At 41.3% G+C, this 20,565-nt stretch overlaps 1 protein-coding gene across 1 annotated transcript in view; it reads left to right on the forward strand.

Annotated features, from left to right (window-relative positions):
- Ube2r2 (ubiquitin conjugating enzyme E2 R2) overlaps positions 1 to 20,565 on the forward strand; it is a 56,464-nt gene that overhangs the window by 22,090 nt on the left and 13,809 nt on the right. Inside the window, exons 2-3 of the mRNA XM_090330118.1 lie at positions 15,486 to 15,572; positions 19,502 to 19,599. Coding sequence (XP_090186244.1) covers positions 15,486 to 15,572; positions 19,502 to 19,599 — 185 coding nt within the window. The remainder of the gene's footprint in view (positions 1 to 15,485; positions 15,573 to 19,501; positions 19,600 to 20,565) is intronic.

Here is a 20,565-nt window from a genome sequence, read left to right on the forward strand (position 1 = left end):
TTTTTTTTTTTTTTTTGACCAGTCCTGGGCCTTGAACTCAGGGCCTGAGCACTGTCCTTGTGCTTTCTCAAGGCTAGAGCTCTACCACTCGAGCCACAGAACCATTCTGGCTTTTTCTCTCTCTATATATGTGATATCAAGGAATTGAACCCGGGTCTTGGAGCATGCTAGGCAAGCACTCTACCACTAGGCCAAACTCCAGGCCCGCTCCTCTCCCCCCCCCCCCTTTTAAGGTAGGTATTGTAGCTGATTGAGGGAGTTTGAAACAAAGTAGTGCAGGTGTGCTTTTAATCAGTACATTAATAGAGTGTTTATCTCCAAATTTCTTGTTGCAGTTTCCCTTGCAAGCCTCACCTAATTTGTCCTGCTACTGACCAAAACAAGGAGTACAGCCAGGCACTGTTGACTCTCACCTGTAATCCTTGCTACTCAGAAGTCTGGCTTCTGAGGATTGTGGTTCAAAGCCAGCCCAGGCACAAAAGTATATGAAACTTAGCTCCAATTAACCACCAAAAAACCGGAAATGAAGCTGTGGCTCAAGCAGTAGAGCACTAGTCTTAAGCTGAAGAGCTCAGAGACAGCACCCAGGCTGAGAGTTCAAGTCCTATAACTGACTTAAAAAAAAATGTGATATTTAGTGCTTTGCTTTATGTTCTTTAGTGCTAGAAATTGAAATTAAAGCCTTGCCCATGCACCCGACAAGCAGTCTTCCACTGAGGGGGACACCTTCGGTCCTTTCTGGAATGTTGATTGTTCTAACGCAAATTAAAAACTCTTGCATAGGAAAGGCCAATCGTATTATTTTTGTTGTTGTTGCCAGTCCTGGATTGAGCCACAGCCTACTTCCCATTTTCTAGTGATTAATTCAGCTTTGTAGCTTTGTATTGCCTGGGCTGGCTTTGAATGGAGACCCTCAGATCTCAACCTCCCGAGTAGCTAGGATTACAGGCGTGAGCCAGGGTGCCTAGATCTCAGCTTTCTGAGGAGCTAGTCCACTGGTGTCTCTACAATTGTGGTGATCTGAGACTGGAGCTTGAACTTGGTACCTGATTTCATTCATTAGCTCAGGCTCTTACCAACTGAGCTGTGCCTCCACCCACTAGAAGATAGTCTCTTTCCTTAGCTATATCCTAGCTATTCAGGTGGTTGAGATCTGAGGATTGTGGTTCAGCTAAGACAGGAAAGTGTGTGAGACTCTTGCTTCCAATGAACTACTCAAAAACAGCTGGAAGTAGAGCTTGTTGCTTAGGTAGTAGAGTGCTGCCTTGATCAGAAAGCTCAGAGACAGTGCTTAGGCCCCTTGAGTTCAAGTGCCAGGAGTGACACAAGAGCAAAACCAAAAAATTGTAACCTAATTTCTTCTCAAAGTTAGGGGTTCTCTTGTTTAACCTTTTCTGAATATAATCTTTAGTCTTGTGTTATGTGGGAATAGTCATTTTCTTTTTTTTTTTTTTCTTTTGGTTGGTTGTGGGGCTTGAACTCTGGGCCTGGCCGCTGTACCTGAGGGCTTAGGTTCAAGGTTGCTGCCCTACCCTTTTTTTTTGGCCAGTTCTGGGGCTTGAACTCAGGGCCTGATGAACTCTGTCCTTGGGCTTTCTCAAGGCTAGCGCTCTACCACTTGAGCCACATCACTATTTCCAGCTTTTTTTTTTTCTATGTGTGTGGTACTGAGGAATCAAATCCCGGTTTTTGTGCATGCTAGGCAAGCACTCTACCACTAGACCAAACTCCTGTCCTGCCCTACCCTTTGAGCCACATCGCCACTTCCAGTTTTCTAGTGGTTAATTGGGGATAAGAGTCTTATGGACTTTAGTGCCTGGGCTGGCTTTGAACCATGATCCTCAGATCTCAGCCTCCTCAGTCAGTAGGATTACAGGCGTGAGCCACAGCACCCTATGGAAGTCATTTTCTGAAAGGCTGGAGGAAATGGTCTAAGTGTTTAACTTGTTAACTTACTTTATATATTCCTTTCATCTTTTTTCAGCCCCACTTCCCACCTTGATTTTCTGAAGTACTAAGTGTTCTGTTCTTAAGCTGTTCCAGGTTTTTCTATATGCATGAACTTGATTCAACTCCTTGTACCTCATCTCCCACACACTTAGGCTTCAGTCTTCTGGTGTCTGTTAAATTTCTCTATGTCATTACTTCTCTCTCCCACCTTTATTTTGTGAATTACATGTTTTATTCTTCTTGCTGTTAATAGGGTTTTTGAAGAGAGTAGGGATGAAAATAAAGCTCGTTTTTCTATACTTAAATGACATTACAGGCTTAGGCCTGTAATCCTAGCTACTTAGGAGGCTGAGATCTGAGTTTAGCGCCAGCCCACGCAGAAAACCCCGTGAGACCTCCAATTAACCATCATAAAACTGGAAGTGGCAGTGTGGCTCAAAGTGGTATAATGCTAACCTTGAGTGAAAGAGCTCAGGGACAGTGCCTAGGTTGTGAGTTAAAACCCCATGACCAATAAAGAAAAGATTGACTTAATTTAGGTAAGTGATACTTTCTGTAATAAACTATACTGGAAAGTTGTATTATAATTATTTGAATATTTAACTATGTTTGTTTAAAATCAGCTAGCTGATTGGACTAGCTAGATTGTTAACCCTTTTCATTTTTCTTTTTTCTTTGCCAGTCCTGGGGCTTGAACTTAGGGCCTGGGCTCTGCCCCTGAGTCTCTCTGTGCTCAAGGCTAGTACTCTACCACTTGAGCCACTTACAGCTTTTTCTATTATGTGGTACTGAGGAATCGAATCCAGGGTTTCATGCATGCCAGGCAAGTACCCTATCACTACTCCATATTCCCAGCCCTTTTTAAGTTATTTTGATACCAAAGCTCTTTAAACAACTTGTGATTATTCTACTTCAGTCTCAGAGTTGAGAGTATAGTCATGCCACTCCTCCTGGGTAAAAAGATTTTGCTTAAAAAAATAGTATATGAAAGCTGGGTGCTCGTGGCTTACATCTGTAATCCTAGCTACTTAGGAGGCTGGGATCTGAGGATCTAAGTTCACAGCCAGCCTGGGCAGGAAAGTCTGTTAGATTCCTGTCTGCATTTAACCACCAGAAAACCAGAAGTGGTGCTGTGGTGCAAGTGGCAGAATGCTAGTCTTGAACTGAAGAGCTTAGAGACAATGCACAGGCCCAGATTTCAAGCCCAACGACCAACAAAAGAAAAACCAAAATTACTTGTCTGGGCCACAGTGGCTCATGCCTATAATCCTAGCTACTGAGGACTTCAATTCAAAGCCAGTCTGGATACTAAAAAGTCTGTGAGACTCTCTTTATTTTGTCTTCCCGGTCCTGGGCTTGAGCTCAGTGCCTGAGCACTGTCCTTGAACTTTCTGAAGGCTTGAGCCTCAGCACCATTTCCAGCTTTTTTCTATGTATGTGGTACCAAGGAATCGAACCCGGGTCTTCATGCATGGTAGGCAAGCACTCTACCACTAGGCCAAACTCCTGGCCCCCTGTGGACTCTTATTTCCAATTAATCGCCAAAAAACCGGAAGTGGCATGGTGGCTCAAGGGCTAGGGCAGTAGTGTTGAGCTGAAGAGCTCCGTGACCGTGCCCAGGCCCAGAGTTCAAGTCCTACAACCAACAAAAGAAAAGAAAAAAAGAAAATTATTTGCCTTGTAGTAGTATACAATGTTCATTTCTTTGATAATGATTAAAGCCTGTCAAGTATGTGACTTATGTCTATAATGCTATTTGAAAGACACAAATTGGGTGGATCAAAGTCTAGGACCAGTCTGCACAAAAAGTTAGAGAGACTATCTCAAGGAATAAACGGGGACTAGTTTATATTTGTAATCCCAGTAGGTAGAAGGTTTGTGGCCCTGAGGAAAAATATAGTGTTTTTGAGAAATAAAGTGAAAAGGGCTAGGGGGATGGTTCAAGCACTATCGTACTTGCTTAGCAAGCATGAGGCAGGCTTAAGTATTTCTCTCTTAAAGGAATATAATTCTTATGTATTTTAGGAAGTATTGGTCATATTCAAAGTGAACTTTACATTCATTAAAAATGTTTTAAGCTAGGTGTTAGTGGTTCATGCCTGTAATCTTATCTGCTCAGGAGGTTGAGACCTGATCTAGTGCAAAGCCAGCTCCAGCAGAAAAGTTTGTGAGACTCTTATCTCCATAAAACCAGAAGTGGAGGCTCAGGTGGCAAGGCAACATTGAGCAGCAAAGCTGAGGTCCAGTCCCTGAGTTCAGGTTCCAGTACCCTTCCTCTCTCCCCAAAAGATTTTTTTCAACCTATAGAATAATACATAATAAAAGTTAACACAGAGGCTCTGTGTATAGCCCAGTGGTAGAGTATCTGTTTCGAATATACAAGGGTGTGGGTTTGGTCCACATTTAGTATTTATTTTGAACTTAAAGCTTGCTTGCTTAGTTGTCATTCTGTTACTTGAATCATGCTTCCAGCCTTAGTTTTTGAGATATAGTCCCAATGACTATTTTGCCTGGACTGGCTTTGAACCTTTATCTAGATCTCAGTCTCTAGAGCAGTTATGATTACAGATGCCACTAGCACCTGGCTAAAAATAACAGTTTTGATAGTGTTCTGTGGTACCTTGAGAAAACTAGCAAGAAGATTAAATTAGATTTTGAAGGGTAGCTTGTTGTCATTGTCACAAAATAGTGGTTTCCAGAAGATGTCTTTTTTTTTTTTTTTTTTTTTTGCCAGTCCTAGGCTTGAGCTCAGGGCCTGAGCACTGTCCTTGGACTTTCTCAAGGCTAGAGCTCTACCACTTGAGCCTCAGCACCACTTCTGGCTTTTTTTGTATGTATGTGGTACCGAGGAATCGAACCCTGGTCTTCATGCATGCTAGGCAAGCACTTTAACCACTAGGCCAAACTCCCAGCCCCTCCAGAAGATGTCTTAACTTTACATTGTAACCAGAATGAAAATATAAAGATGATCACTAGAACAATTTTGTTTTGCTTTAGTTGCTTAAAAATGAGTATTATATGGTATAGAGTTAATGTATATGTATTTTTATTTTACTGGGGATTGAATCCAGGGTCTCATTCACGCTAGGCAAGCACTTTGCTACAGATCTATTACTCCAGCCCTATTTTATTTTTTCGTTTTGAGAAAGGGTATGTACAGGCTGCCCTGGAATTTAGAATCCTTCCTGCTTCAGCCTCTGGAGTAGCTGAGATTATATGCATGCACCACTCCACTGAGCTGAAATTTCTGATTTGAATAGTCATTAAATTATTGTATACTGTGAGATTATGACAGGCCATAGTCTTTTTTGTCTGTGTGGGTAATGACTTGAATTCAGGGAACTCATGCTCTTGCTTAGCTTTTTCTGTTCAAGGCTGGTGCTCTAGCACTTGAGCTAAACTTCCACTTCTGGCTTTTTGCTGGCTAATTGGGGATAAGAGTCACTTGAATTTGTTTAACCATGCTTACTTCACACTGCAGTCTTATTGTCAGCCTCTTGAATAGTTAGGATTACCAAGTGTATGAGCCATTGGTGCCAAGCTAATAGTGTATTACATTTGGGTTTATGGAAGAGTTCATTTCTTTTAATCTTGTAATTAGTTTTTAAAAATGAATTAATTAATTTGCCAATCCTGGGGCTTCAACTCAGGGCCTGGGAACTATCCTTGAGCCATACCACCACGTCCTCTGGCCCCTGAACTTGGGGCTTATGCATGCCAGGCAAGCACTCTACCACTGGGCCACCCTTTTCTTGGAATCAAGATCTTGATTCTGGCCTGGAATTCCTTATTTAGCCAAGCCTGTCCTTAAGATCTTGTGATTGTCTGCCTCTCTAGTGATGATTATGGATGGTTGCCACATCAGTTGACTAATGACCCACTTCAACTTTTTAAAAATGATAGTCTTGATGTGAATAGTGAAAGAATTATGTCTAGATCAAACCATTATAACTTAAAAATACAAGTCAAGAGCCAGGTGTTAGTGGCTGATATGCCCATAGTCTTAACTACTCAGGAAGCTGCGATCTGAGGTTCACGGTTCAAAGCCAGCCCAGGCATGAAAGTCTGAGAGATTCTTATCTCCAATTAACCACCAAAAAGATGGAAGTAGTGCTGTGGCTCAAGTGGTAGAGTGGTAGCCATAAGCTGAAGAGCTCAAAGACAGCACCTAGGCCCAGAGTTCAAGCCCCACGACTGACCCTCCCCCAAAATAAAAAATCCCTCAATGCATTTAGTACATCTGATAAACATAACTTAGTCTAGTACTTAAAACACATATGATACTCTTTGGACAAGATTATTTCCATAAAAAAACCTATGTTACAATAAACTAATATCCTTTGTAACTTACTGAGTACTTGCATCTAAGAAAGCTGAGTATTTTTTTTTTTTAACCTGTTTGGTTCTGTGGCTTGTTGCTCTTGCCCTGTGTTATGAGAGTATGGCCATCTTAGTTTGCTAGCCCAAGAAAAGATCTAAGTTGAACATTTAAAGTTTGATTTTCTCACACTGTCTTAGTTTAAAAACATGGTAAATTGAACCTTTGTAAGGAAGTCAGAGAGTTAGGAATTATGTTCACTTATTTGGGAAAAGTAATCCAAGTGTTTGAAAGTATCAAGAGCTTTTGATATTTAGATTTTTAGTTTCAAAATGTTCATTACTAGCTGAAGTGAGGTTCATGTGGTAAAGTCTACAAATGTGAGGTTCTGAGTTCACTTACTAATGCTACATGTAAAAAAGTTTATTATCATCAAGTATAAAAAAGTTTATTACCACCTGTATTTAATTGCTGCGGTCTTTTTTTTTTTTTTTTTTTGGTGGGTCATGGGGCTTGAACTCTGGGCCTGTGCCTGTCCCTGAGCTCTTCAGCTAAGGCTACAGCCCTACCCCTTGAGTCACAGCCCCACTTCTGTGTGGTCATTTCATTTTGTGCAGTTTATCTTTGGTAGACAAAGAATACATTCATACCTACTCAAAGCTGACATACTCATTCATGAAAACTTAGCTGTGAAGTATGGCTTAATAAGTTTTTTCAGGTTCATTACCCAATTTCACTTTTTCTTCTTGTGTTGGTACTGGGGCTTGAATTCAGGGGCTGGACTGTCCTTGAGCTTTTTTGCTCAAGTTTGTGTTCTACTCCTTGAGCCATCACTCCTCTGGCTTTCTGGTGGTTAATCAGAGAGAGAGGTGTCTCAGACTCTGTTGCTGGACTTTCAACTGAAATCTCAGATCTCACCTTCAAAAATAGCTGGGATTATAGGTGTGAACCAGTAGCACCTGGCACTTTAATTACAGTTTTAAGCAGTATGTGTGGCTGGGTGTCAGTGGCTCACATCTGCAGCTACTCAGGAGACTGAGATCTTAAGATCATGGTTCAAAGCCAGCCTTAAAATCCCTGAGACTCTTATTTCTAATTAACCACCAGAAAACCAGAAGTGGCACTGTGGCTTTTGGGCCCAGTGTTCATACCCCACGACCAGGCTCCCCCCCCCAAAAAAAAAAAACAAAAACAAAAGTAAGTCTGCATACATTTGAAATGCTGTATATATTGAGCATTAATGTATATGACTTATATACTTTAATGTATGTGACTTATTTGCTTAAGGAATTTTTTTTTTTTTTGTGGGTCATGGATCTTGAACTAGGCATGACCACTGTCCCTGAGCTCTTCAGTTCAAGGCTACTGCCCTGGGCCTGGGCCTGGCTCTGGACGTTGTCCCTGGAGATAAGAGTCTCAGGTTCTTTTGTGCCCAGGCTGGCATTGGACTTTGATCCTCAGATCTCAGCCTCCTGAGGAGCTAGGATTATAGGCATGAGCCAGGCTCTTTTTTTTCTTTCTTTTCTTTTTCTTTCTTTTGTTCGTTCTTTCTTTTTTGCCAGTCCTGGGGCTTGAACTCAGGGCCTGGGCACAGTACTATTTCTGACTTTTTCTGTGTATGTGATAAGGTGGAATGGAACCCAGGGTTTCCTGAATGCTTGGTTAGCACTCTACCACTAGGCTATACTCCCAGCCCCAGGAAATTTTTTTTAAAAGTTAGAATTCCTGAGAGTGTGGCCTACTGATAGAGTGCTTGGCTACCATGTGTGAAGCCCTGGGTTCTATTTCTTGGTACCACATACACAAAAAAGCCAGAAGTGGTAGCGTGCTAGCCTTGAGAAAAACCCAAAGACAGTGCCTAGAGCCTGAGTTCAATCCCTAGAGCTGGCCAAAATGCAACCAAAGAAAAAACATGTAGAATTATCACATTGTGTGAATTCCACACTATTACTGCTTCCATCTCATTTGCTTGTCCTGGCCTTGCTTAGTGGTTTATATCTTTTTGATTCTTTATTTCTTTAAGCTTTTATTTATTTTTTTTGGGGGGGGGCTTGAGCTCAGGGCCTAAGTACTGTCCTTGGGCTTTCTCAAGGCTAGAGCTCTACCACTTGAGACATAGCACCACTTCTGGCTTTTGCTGTGTATGTGATACTGAGGAATCGAACCTGGGTCTTCGAGCACACTAGGCAAGCATTCTACCACTAGCCCACACTCTCCACCTCTCATTTCTTTAAGATTTTTAGGGTTTATTTAGTTAAAAAATTTTTTTGAGGGGTGGGTCATAGGGCTTGAATTCAGCCTGGGCGCTGTCCCTGAGCTCTTTATCTCAAGGCTACCTCCCTACCCCCACCCTTGAGCCAAGCCCCACTTCCAAGCCCCACTTTCCATTTTCTAGAGGTTAATTGGAGATGAGTCTCAAGCCCTTTTGTTCCTGGGCTGGCTTTGAACCAAGATCCTCAGATCTCAGCCTGCTAAATAGCTAGGATTACAGGCCTGAGCTTTTTTTCTCTCCTTTTAAAAAAAATTAATTTTCTTTTGTTTTTTTTTGTTTGTTGGTTGTGGGACTTGAACCGTGCGCCTGGGTGTTGTCCCTGAGCTCTTCAGCTCAAGGCTGCTGCCCTTCTCCGTGAGCCACAGCACCACTTCCAATTTTCTGGTGGTTAATTGGAAATAAGAGTCCTCGTGGACTTTTTAGTGCCGGGCCAGCTTGAACCACAGTCCTCAGATCTCAGCCTCCTGAGTAGCTAGGATTGTAGGCATGAGTCATTGTGTCCGGTCTTTTTAAAAATTTTGTCAGTCCGTGGAGCTTGAACTCAGGATCTTGGGCTCTGTCCCTTAGCTTTTCAGCTCAAGGCTATCACTCTGCCTCTTGAGCCACAGTGCTACTTCCTGTTTTCTGGTGGTTAATTGGAGATAGAAGTCTCACAGACTTTTGTGTCCAGGCTGGCTTAGAACCGTTATCCTTAGATCTCAGGCTGAGTAGCTAGGATTACAGGTTTGAGCCACTAGCACCCAGCTAAAAGTAGGATTTTATTATTATGGTATTGTATTGAGGTGTTAAGTCAGGTCATGGGTACATTTTTTTTTTTTGGACAATGTCACCCCTTCCTTTGCTTCTCTTTGAAGTTAGCTAGGGATCTTAGTGTGTGTTATTAAGTTTCCATGTGTTTGAATATTTTCCCTGTTAACTTTTGCTGTGGAGTTCTCCTTTAACTTTGTTGTTGTCAGATACAAGGTTATTTCAATTTTTGTGTATTTTGCTGATTGTCCTAGAATTTGATCTATTTTTGAGGAAGTTCCATGGGCTCCTGAGAACAATGTGTATTAATGAACTCAGTTTTGTTTAATGAACCTGAGTGTGCTGAGTGTGTTTGATGCATATGTGTTGACAAGTGTAATTTTCTTTTCATGGGTCACTTTGGGGTTTTTGGTGTTTTTTTTTTTTTTTTGTCATCAGTTGCAGGGTTTGAACTCTAGGTCTAGGCACTATCCCTGAGCTCTTTTGCCAAACTAGTATTCTGGCCCTTTGAGCCAACAGTGCCACTTGTGGTTTTCTTGTGGTTAATTCAAGATGAGTCTCATGGACTTTCCTGCCTGGGCTTGGCTTTGAACTGTGATCCTCAGATCTCAACCTTCTGTGCAGTAGGATTATAAGTGTGTGTTATCAGCACCTGGCCTGGTCTGTATCTTTCAGTTTTGAAGAGTTAATAAAAATTACTATTGACAGATAGGCTCTGTGTTTCCTGAATTTTGTTGTTTTTGTGATGCTTGAGCCCTTTCTCTTTCTGTGTTGGTACTCATCTAGAAGAATATATTCATTCCTGTATTTTTTGTTTTCTTAGACTATGATTCCCTTAGGTCATCTTTTTCTTTTTCTCTTTTTTTGCCAGTACTGGCTTGAACTCAGGGCCTGAGCACTGTCCTTGGGCTTTTCCTCAAGGCTAAGAACTTTGTTGCTTGAGCCACAGCACCATTTCTGGCCTTTTTTCTGTGGTACCAAGGAATCAAACCCAGGTCTTCATGCATACTAGGCAAGCACTCTACCACTATGCCAAACTCCTGGCTCTCTTAGTCGTTTTTTGTTTGTTTTGGGGTTGGTTGTGGGGCTTAAACTCTGAGCTCTTCAGCTTAAGGCTGTCACTCTACCCCTTGAGCCACAAGAATCCACCCCAGGTCTTTGTGCATGCTAGGCAAACACTCTACCACTAGGCCAAACTCCCTGCCTTCTTGGTAGGTTTTTTTTTTTTTTTTTTTTTTTTTTTTTTTTTTTTTTTGCCAGTCCTGGGCTTGAGCTCAGGACTTGAGCACTGTCCTTGGAATTTCTCAAGGCTAGCACTCTACCACTTGAGCCTCAGCACCACTTCTGGCTTTTTGCTATGTATGTGGGGTACCGAGGAATCGAACCCAGGTCTTCGTGCATGCTAGGCAAGCACTCTACCGCTAGGCCAAACTCCCGGCCCCTTCTTGGTAGTTTTTATAGTGCTAGTTTAGTGGTCATAAATTTCTTTATGTTTATTATGGAAGGTTTTTATTTTTCTTCCCATTTTGAAGGATAGCTTCAGTCTAGGGTAACAATTGTCCTTCAGGGCTTGAATTACTTATTTTCATATCCCCATTCACGTAATGTTTGCTTTAAGAAATCTGCTGTTAACTCTAAATGAGCCTGCCATTGTAGGTCGCCTTCTTCCTATATTGTTTTTTTTTTTCTTTGTTCTTGTGTATATTTCGTGTTTAGAGTTCTGGATGCTTCTGTCACATGGATGATACTCTTCAGGAAGTTTTCTGCCTGTTTTTTTTTCCTTTTGAATAGTTCCGCAGTACCTTTACTTTCATTTCTTCTCCCTCATCTATCCCCGTTACATGTAGATTTGATCTTTTGAGGGAGTATGAGAGTTCTTTGAAGTTCCTGCTGTCTTCTGTTTTTTTAGCATGTTTGAATGTTTGATCTAATTCTTGTGTTTTATTTTCAACATTTGATACTCTGATTCTAACTTTCTCTGTTCTGTTACTTAGGCTTTCTTGAGTAGCTAGGATTTTTATTTATTTTTGTTGGTCTCTAGACTTGAACTCAGGGCCTGAGCACTGTCCTTGGGCTTTCTCAAGGCTAGTGCTCCACCACTTGAGCCACAATACCATTTCTGGCTTTTTCTAATTATGTGGTACCAAGGAATGGAACCTGGGTCTTCGTGCGTGCTAGGCGAGCACTCTTACCACTAGGCCAAACTCCTTGGCCATTCATTGAGCATTTTTTACTTGGATAATTGAAGTCTTCTAGGAGTTTGGTTTGATTTTTTTCCTTTCTTTCAAGATTTCCATTTTGTTGTTGTTTGTTTAACCAGTTCTGGGGCTTGATTCAGGGCCTGGGCAATGTCTCTGGACACTTTTTGCTCAAGGCTAGTGCACTGCCACTTGAGCCACAGCACTGCTTCTGGCCTTTACTGTATATGTGGTATTGAGGAATTGAACCCAGGACTTGGTACGTGCCAGGCGAGCACACTACCATTAAACTGTGATCCGGGCTCCAAGATTTCCATATCTTTATTGAATTCGTCTTTCATATCCTTCATTACCTTCTGTGTGTATTTTCCTTTGTTTGCTCTCTCTGTTTGAATCTTTTATGAATTGGTTGCTGTTTAAATATCAGTAACTTTCATTAAGCATTTTTGTCTTTGTTTGGACTTTACTGTTAGTGGGGCCTTCCTCACCCCCCTTTGCTGGTATGAGGGCTTTAACTTAGGGTCAGGACATTTCCCCTTAGTTGTTTTGCTCCAGGCTGGTACTTTAGCACTTGAGCCACAGTTCCACTTCTGGCATTTTGGTGATAATTGGAGATAAGAGCCTCATACCAGGGCTGCCAGGGCTGGCTTCAATCTGTAATGATCAGATATAAGCCTCCTGAGTAGTTAGGATTACAGATGTGAGCCCCTGGCATCTGTCTGGTGTTACTGATTTTTGAGGGAAATATATTGCTATGTTTATTCATGAATTTTGTTGTGGTTTGTGTGGCATATCTCTGGGTTCGGAATCTGGAGATTTTAATTAATTTTGTCAGTTGTGAGGCTTGAACTGGGTGCTATCCCTGAGCTCTTCAGCTCAAGACTACCGCCCTGCCCCTTGAGCCACAGCCCCACTTTTGGTTTTCTAGTGGTTAATGGGAGATTAGAGTCTCACAGTCTTTAGTGCCTGGGCTGGCTTTGAACTGAAATCCTCAGATTTCAGCCTCCTAGGATTACAGGCGTTGAGCCACTGGGCCCAACAAGTCTGGAGATTTTATTCTCCTGTCTCTTTTTAATTGGTGTTTTCTTGTAATTTCTTTAAGATGGGTGATAGTAGCTATGTAGTGATGTATGTGGAAGAGCCACTGGGCCCAGCAAGTCTGGAGATTTTATTCTCCTGTCTCCTTTTAATTGGTGTTTTCTTGTAATTTCTTTAAGATGGGTGATAGTAGCTATGTAGTGGCGTATGTGGAAGGGTGAATCAGGGCTGATAGATATGTCTTTCTAACCCTTCTCTTATATGTGGAACTTTTCCCCATTGGGTGAGGAGGTTTTGTTTTCAAGGGCTACTGGTAAACCATGGTATTGTGTTTGTTGCAAGCTTTAACTGAGACCAGTTACCACCATTGCTTCAAACGTTTTAGAATAATATAAGATCCAAGGTGTATCTTTATGCTCTTGGAAGATTTTTTTGTAGGGGGAGGTAAGCTGGAGGGGGAGTACTTAAACTTAGGGCCTGCGTGCTATCCCTGAGTTTTTTTCACTCAGGCTAGTGTTCTACCACTTGAGCCACCATACCACTTCTGGATTTTTGAGTAGTTTATTGGAGACAAGTCTCACGGACTTTCCTGCCTGGACTGGCTTCAAATGACAATCCTTTGATCTGAGCCTCCTGCATAGCTAGTATTCCAGGTGTGATCTACCAGCTCCTGGCTGGCAGAGAACTCCTGAAGGTTCACCAAAGATATTCACTACAACATTACGTTAGCAAAAGTGTGGGTAACTGGATTGGGGATGTGTCTCAGTAGTAGAGTGCTTGCCTAGTGTACTTGACCCTGAGTTTGGTCCCTACCACCACCAAAATAAGAAACAAGAGCAACACACTAAATGTTCCATAATAATTAAATCATTAAAAAAGATTCACCTATATGAATATGATATAATATGTATTTATCATATATATGATTGAATATTATGTAAATGGGGTTGGGAATGTGGTAGAGTACTTGCATGCATGAAGCCCTGGGTTCAGTTTCGTAGTACTGCATAAACCAAAAAAGGTGGAAGGGGCACAGTGGTCAAATGGTACAGTGCTAGCTCTGAGCAAAAGAAGCCCAGGGATAGTACCTAGGCCCTGAGTTCAAGCCCCAGGCCTAGCATCCCCCCTCAAAAAAAAATGTTGTGTTAATCCTAATAATCATACATGTAGAGATTTTTCTCTTGTTTACTGGTCTTTGGGCCTGAACTCAGGGATTGATCACTGTCTCTGAGGTCTTCCCTTCCCTTCCCTTCCCTTCCCTTCCCTTCCCTTCCCTTCCCTTCCCTTCCCTTCCCTCTCCTTCCCTCTCCTTCCCTCTCCTTCCCTCTCCCTTCCCTCTCCCTTCCCTCTCCCTTCCCTCTCCCTTCCCTCTCCCTTCCCTTCCCTCTCCTTTCCCTTCCCTCTCCCTTCCCTCTCCCTCCCTCCCTACACACCCCCTCTCTCTCCCTTCCTTCCTTCCTTCCTTCCTTCCTTCCTTCCTTCCTTCCTTCCTTCCTTCCTTCCTTCCTTCCTTCAAGGCTAGTGCTTGCTTCTTGAGCTTTACCTCTTGAGCCACTGCTCCACTTCTGGCTTTTTTTTTTTGTTGTTTTGTTTCTTTTTAGTAGTTTTTGGAGATAAGGATCTCAGGGGTTTTCCCACTGAAGGCTGGCTTTGCATTGCAGTACTCAGATTTCAGCCTCCTCATTAGCTAGGATCATAGGCATGAGCCATTGGTGCTTGGCTTAAAAATAAATTTTCACCAGGGAGGTGGTTCATGCCTGTAGTCCTAGCTGCTCAGGAGGCTTGAGATCTAAGGATCACAGTTCAAAGCCAGCCTGAGCACTAAAGAATTTGATAATTTTATTTCCAATTAACCACTAGAAAACCAGAAGAGGGGCTGTGGCTCAAGGGGTAGGGCTGTAGCCTTGAACTGAATTGCTTAGGAACAACACCCAGGCCCAGAGTTCAAGCCCCATGACCCACCAAAAAAAAAATATATTTTTTTTTGTGTGTGTGTAAGGAAATGAAGACATGGATAAACCAAAAAAAATTATAAGAAATGATATCAAAGGGGCCGGGACTTTGGCCTAGTGGTAAAATGCTTGCCTAGCATACACGAAGACCCGGGTTCGATTCCTCGGTACCACATGCATAGAAAAAAAGCCAGAAGTGGTGCTGAGGCTCAAGAGGGAGAGCTCTAGCCTTGAGAAAGTCCAAGGACAGGGCTCAGGCCCTAAGCTCAAGCCCAGGACTGGCTAAAAAGAAAAAGAAAAAAGAAACTATATCAAAGTACTGTTATTTTTGGGTGAGAAGATATTTAAAGGATGTGAGCTTAAAAATAAACTACATTTTTGTTGTGTATGCTATATAAAATGGCCTTATTAGTTTTTTGCTATTAAAAAAAAAAAAAAACCCAGTATTCCATGCTGGACATGTAGCACAGTGGTAAAGTGTTTGCCTAACATGTGAAAGGCTCTGGATTTCATCCTCAGCACTACAGAACAAAAAGAAAAACAATAATGGATGTAACACTCATTCCCATGAGTGGATTTAAAAATTGTAGTAGTTCAGGGCCAGGAGTTTGGCCTAGTGGTTAAAGTGTTTGCCTAGCATGCATGAAGACCCGGGTTCGATTCCTCGGTACCACATACATAGAAAAAAGCCAGAAGTGGTGCTGAGGCTCAAGTGGTAGAGCTCTAGCCTTGAGAAAGTCCAAGGACAGTGCTCAGACCCTGAGCTCAAGCCCAGGACTGGCAAAAAAAAAAAAAAAAAAAAAATTGTAGTAGTTCAGTTTGGATAGTTTATATGTTTGAAGGATTCCTCTTAAGACTTCAGCACTAGGGATAGTAAATTATAAATGAGCTGTTTTATTCTTAGGAGTACGATATATAGAAAGGAGCTTTTGTTTCTTTGGGGGTTTAACAGGGTGAATTATTAGGTGAATTATTTTCATTTATTAGCATGTCTTTCTTTTTTTTTTCAGGCACATATTAAATTTCCTATTGACTACCCATATTCACCACCTACCTTCAGATTCTTGACCAAAATGTGGCACCCCAACATTTACGAGGTAAGCTTTGTAATCATAAATTTGTCTGTAGATTTATTTTTCTGGTTAATTCCTAAAATAGACTGGAACATAGCTTAGTGATAGAGTGCTCAGTTAGTATACCCTGGGTAGAGCGCTCTTCTCGCATGCAAAAAGTCCTGGGTTGGATTCCTCAGTACTACATACATAGAAAAAGCTTGAAGTGGCTTTGTGGCTCAAGTGGTAGAGCACTAACCTTGAACAAAAAGTGTTCAAGGACAGTACCCAGGCTCTGAATTCAAGCTCCATGACTGGCAAAAAAAGAAAAAGAAAAAAAATGATTCTATGTTATACATTTCTAGGTTTTACTCTTGAATGTAATAATAAGCTTGTCTTGTTGTGGTGCTTGCCTGTGGTCTAAGCTGCTGGTTTACAGCATCACTTCTGGTTTTCTGGTGGTTAATTAGAGATAAGAGTCCTCATGGACTTTTTAATGCCCGGGCTGGCATTGAAACACAGTCCTCAGATTTCAGCCTCCTGAAAAGCTAGGACTACAGACATGAGCCACTGGCATGCAGCTTTTCAAGTTTTTTTTTTTTTTTTTTTTTTTAAAGAAGTGGTTATTTTTTTTAAAATAATTTTTTATTGTGATTAATAGAAGGGTTATATTATATTCACCAGATAGAAGGTGAATAACTTCACAAACATCATGACATGGTCCCCATTTCCCTCCCACCCTTCCCCTGCTCATCTTGATTTCCCCCCTTCCCTATCCAATTTCAAATAACCAATTAAGGACACATAAAATATATCAGATAACAAGGTGAAATAGTGTAACAATATGAGATAACCAAGGGATGGCAAAAAGAGATGAGAGATAAGAAGTGTAGTTATTAAGCCCCTGTAAGATGAATAGTTGTCATAAAAAAAATTTTTTTTTGTCCAGTCCTAGGACTTGAACTCTGGGCCCCCCAGTACTGTCTTTGGGCTTTGTGTGGTGCCAAGGAATTGAACCCAGGGCTTAGTGAATAGAGTACTAGGCCACACTCCAGGCCCACAGTTGTTTTATTGTTGTTGTTGTTTTGTCATTCTTTTGGCTGTCTTTTTAGTCTGGTAATTGTTTCCTTTGCTGTGATTCTTTTTTTTTTTTGCCAGCCCTGGGCTTGGGCTCAGGGCCTGAGCACTGTCCTTGGACTTTCTCAAGGCTAGAGCTCTACCACTTGAGCCTCAGCACCACTTCTGGCTTTTTTCTATGTATGTGGTACCGAGGAATTGAACCCAAGGAATTGAACCCCGGTCTTCGTGCATGCTAGGCAAGCACTCTACCACTAGGCCAAACTCCTGGCCCTGCTGTGATTCTTAATTTGATGCAATCCTATTTGTCAGTTCTTGCTCTTATCTCCTGAGCCATAAAGTATTTCCCCTTCCCTTCCCCTTTCCCTTCCCTTTCTCCTTCCCTTTCCCCTTCCCCTTCCCCTTTCCCCTTCCCCTTCATCGGTGGTGGATCTTTAACTTTGGGCCTGCGCACTGGCCCTTAGCAGCTCTTCAGCTCAAGGCTGGTGCTCTACCACTTGACCACAGTACCATGTTTAGTTTTCTCTTTCTTTCTTTCTTTTTTTTTTTTTTTTTTTTTTTTTTGCCAGTTCTGGACTTGAGCTTAGGGCCTGAGCATTGTCCTTGGACACTTTCTCAAGGCTAGAGCCTCTGTACCACATACATAGAAAAAAGCCAGAAGTGGTGCTGAGGCTCAAGTGGTAGAGCTCTAGCCTTGATAAAGTTCAAGGACAGTGCTCAGGCCCTGACCTCAAACCCAGGATTGGTCAAAAAAAAAATCTATATCTATAGATATAGACAGATAGATATATAATAAAAAAATTCAAGGGGGGGGAGGGAAATGGGGACCATGACACATGAGAAAGGGTATCAATGTTTGTGAAGTGATGTACCTTCTATCTGGTGAATATAATGTAACCCTTCTATTATAATAAAAAAATATATGTAAAAAATTCAAGCACAATGCTAAATATAAGATTGGAGAGGGGCTGGGAATGTGATTTAGTGGTAGAGGGCTTCCTTAGCATGCATGAAGCCCTGGGTTTGACCTCAGTACCACATAAACAAAGTTGGAAATGTCCCTGTGTACCGCTCAAGTGGTAGAGTGCTCACCTTGAGCAAAAACAGCCTAGGTTTCTGAGTTCAAGTCCCAGGACTGACAAAAGAAAAGAAAAGAAAAAGAATGGAGAAAATACAAAAAGGAACAATGCCTATGTGCCTCTGATCATATAAAATAATATTTTTCAAAAATGAACCCCAGAAAATGGAAGCAAGAAGTTTGTTCTTTGTTGCTGTTTTTCTTTTTTTTATTTACTCATTTATCTGTCTTTGGGAGGGTAAGAGGGCACAGAAATGGAGGGGTCAAGGGTAAATAAATGGAGCAGTGGTACTCACTAATCACTGGTGAAAATGAATTTTATGACTTGTGGGTGGGGACAGGAGGGAAAAACTTGGGAGGAAGAAAGGAATGACATTGTCTAAAAAGAAATGCATTTATTACCTGGCTCATGAAATTGTAACCCCTCAGTACATCACATTTTTTTTATAATAACTATTAAAAAGGAGAAAGTAGCCAGGTACCTGTGGCTTATATTTATAATACTAGCTTCTCAGGAGCTAAGATCTGAGGATTGGAATTGAAATGAGCCAAAGCAGGAAAGTCTGGAAGACTCTTACCTCCAACTAACCATTGAAAATCTAGAGTGGAGCTGTGGCTCAGGTGTTAGAACACCAACCTTAGAAAGCAAAAAAGAGCTCAGGGACAGCATCCAGGTTCTCAATTCAAGCCCCAGAATTGGCATTGAGGGAGTAGGGGGCAGGAGGAAAGAGAGAGAGAAGGAAATTAGAAATTCTTGTCTTCTAATTTTTATTTTTATTTATTTTAATAATTTTTTATTGTGATTAATAGAAGGGATACATTATATTCACCAGATAGAAGATGCATAACTTTACAAATATTGATACCCTTTTTCATGTCTTGGTCCCCATTTCCCTTCTACCCTCCTCCCGCTTATCTTCATTTCCCCCCTTCCCTATCCAATTTCAAATAACCAGTTAGTCTTCTAATTTTTAACGAAAAGTTTTGTGCCTAGTTTGTGTGTGTGTGTGTGTGTGTGTGTGTGTGTGTACTTTATTAAATTCAAGTATAATAACGTGATTCCTATTTTCTTCAGGGATTTATATAAAAGGTTGCATTTTGTCAGAGGCCTTTTCTGGGTCTATTGAGATGATTATTGTCCTTGATTTTATTCATGTATTGTATTCTATTTACTGATTTGTATATGTTGAAACATATTCCTGAGGCCGGGAGTTTGGCCTAGTGGTAGAGTGCTTGCCTAGCATGCACGAAGACCCAGGTTCGATTCCTTGGTACCACATACATAGAAAAAAGTCGGAAGTGGTGCTGAGGCTCAAGTGGTAGAGCCTCTAGCCTTGAGAAAATCTAAGGACAGTGCTCAGGCCCTGAGCTCAAGCCCAGGACTGGCAAAAAAAAAAAAAAAAAAAAAGAAGAAGAAAAGAAAAGAAACATTCCTGGAAGGAAACTAACTTGTTTATGGTGGGTGATTTTCTGTGTATGTATGTGTGTGCTTGCTCATGTGTACATGCACACAACAATCCAGAAACTTGAACTCAGGGCCTGGGTATGCTATTCCTGAGTTGTACTCTTGACTTCAGCCACACATACACTTCTAGCTTTTTGGTGGGTAATTAAAGGTAGTCTCACAGAACTTTTCAGTCCTTTGAACCACAGTTCTTGGATCTTAGTCTTCTAAGTAACTAGGATTCAGGTGTGAACTACTGGCAACCAGCTCTGGTCAGTCTTTTTAATGGCCTCTAACTTTAGATTTTCCTACCTTAGTCTCCTGAACGCAATCACTTTTTAGGTATTTATGTAGTGTGATATTTGTTTCTTATAGAATGGAGATGTATGCATTTCGATTCTTCATCCACCTGTAGATGACCCACAGAGTGGCGAACTCCCCTCAGAAAGGTGGAATCCTACTCAGAATGTGAGGTAAGGTGTTAATACTATTTGGTGTTTCGTTCTATTTTGTTTTGCTTTTTGAGACAGTCTTACTACTATGTTGCCCAGCCTGAGTTTGAGCTCCTGATTTAGCCCCCCAAGTAGCTGGGACTGAAGAAGTCTACCTCTTGGATAATATGTTTTGTATGAGTCTTAATTCATTGTCTTTTAATTTATGTGAAAGGAAGCTTTCTATATTTGGTTGTTTTTTTTTTTTTTCAGCTGCAGTTTTTTTGGGTTTATTTTTTTGTTGGTTTTGTTTTTGTGTACCTGTCCTGGGGGGCTTGAACTCAGGGCCTGACATTGTCTCTGTGCTTTTTTCTTTTTTTTAAATTGTGTAGAGAGGTTACAGTTATATTTGCCAGATACTACGTGCATTACTTCTCATACACTGATACCCCTTCTCATTTTTTCCCCCATTTCCCTCCCATCACCCCTCCCAATAATCTTGCTTTCCCCCCTTCCCCTTTTCTATTTCAGATAAACAAATAAATGCATATATAAAATGCCAGGTAACAAAGTCATATACAATAACAATATGAGATTAACCAAAGGGCAACAAAAGAGAAATAACAATCACATAAGACAAAGCTCTTGTTTCCATATCCTGGAGATCCTTTCATTTAGCCTGATCCTATATGACCGTATGTATCTAGATTTTGTAAACCACTTGAGCCATAGCTCCACTTCTGGCTTTTTGGTGGTTAATTGGAGGCAAGAATCTTAGAGCAGACTTTCCTTCCTAGACTAACTTCAACCTGAGATTTTGAAATCTCAGCTGTCTCAGTAGTTAGAATTATAAGTGTAAGCCACTGGCACCTGGCACTTCAGTTACAGTTTTAAGAAGTATTTGAGATGGTGAGTTTATTAAGCATTAATGCATGCCACTCCCATTTCCATAAAGTTCACCATGGAGGGAAGTTTTGAACTAGAATTCTTTCTTACATTAAGTCCATG

The sequence above is a fragment of the Megascapheus bottae genome, chromosome 3 (assembly GCF_031878675.1).
Source record: "Megascapheus bottae isolate mThoBot1 chromosome 3, mThoBot2.hap1, whole genome shotgun sequence".
NCBI lineage: Eukaryota > Metazoa > Chordata > Mammalia > Rodentia > Geomyidae > Megascapheus > Megascapheus bottae.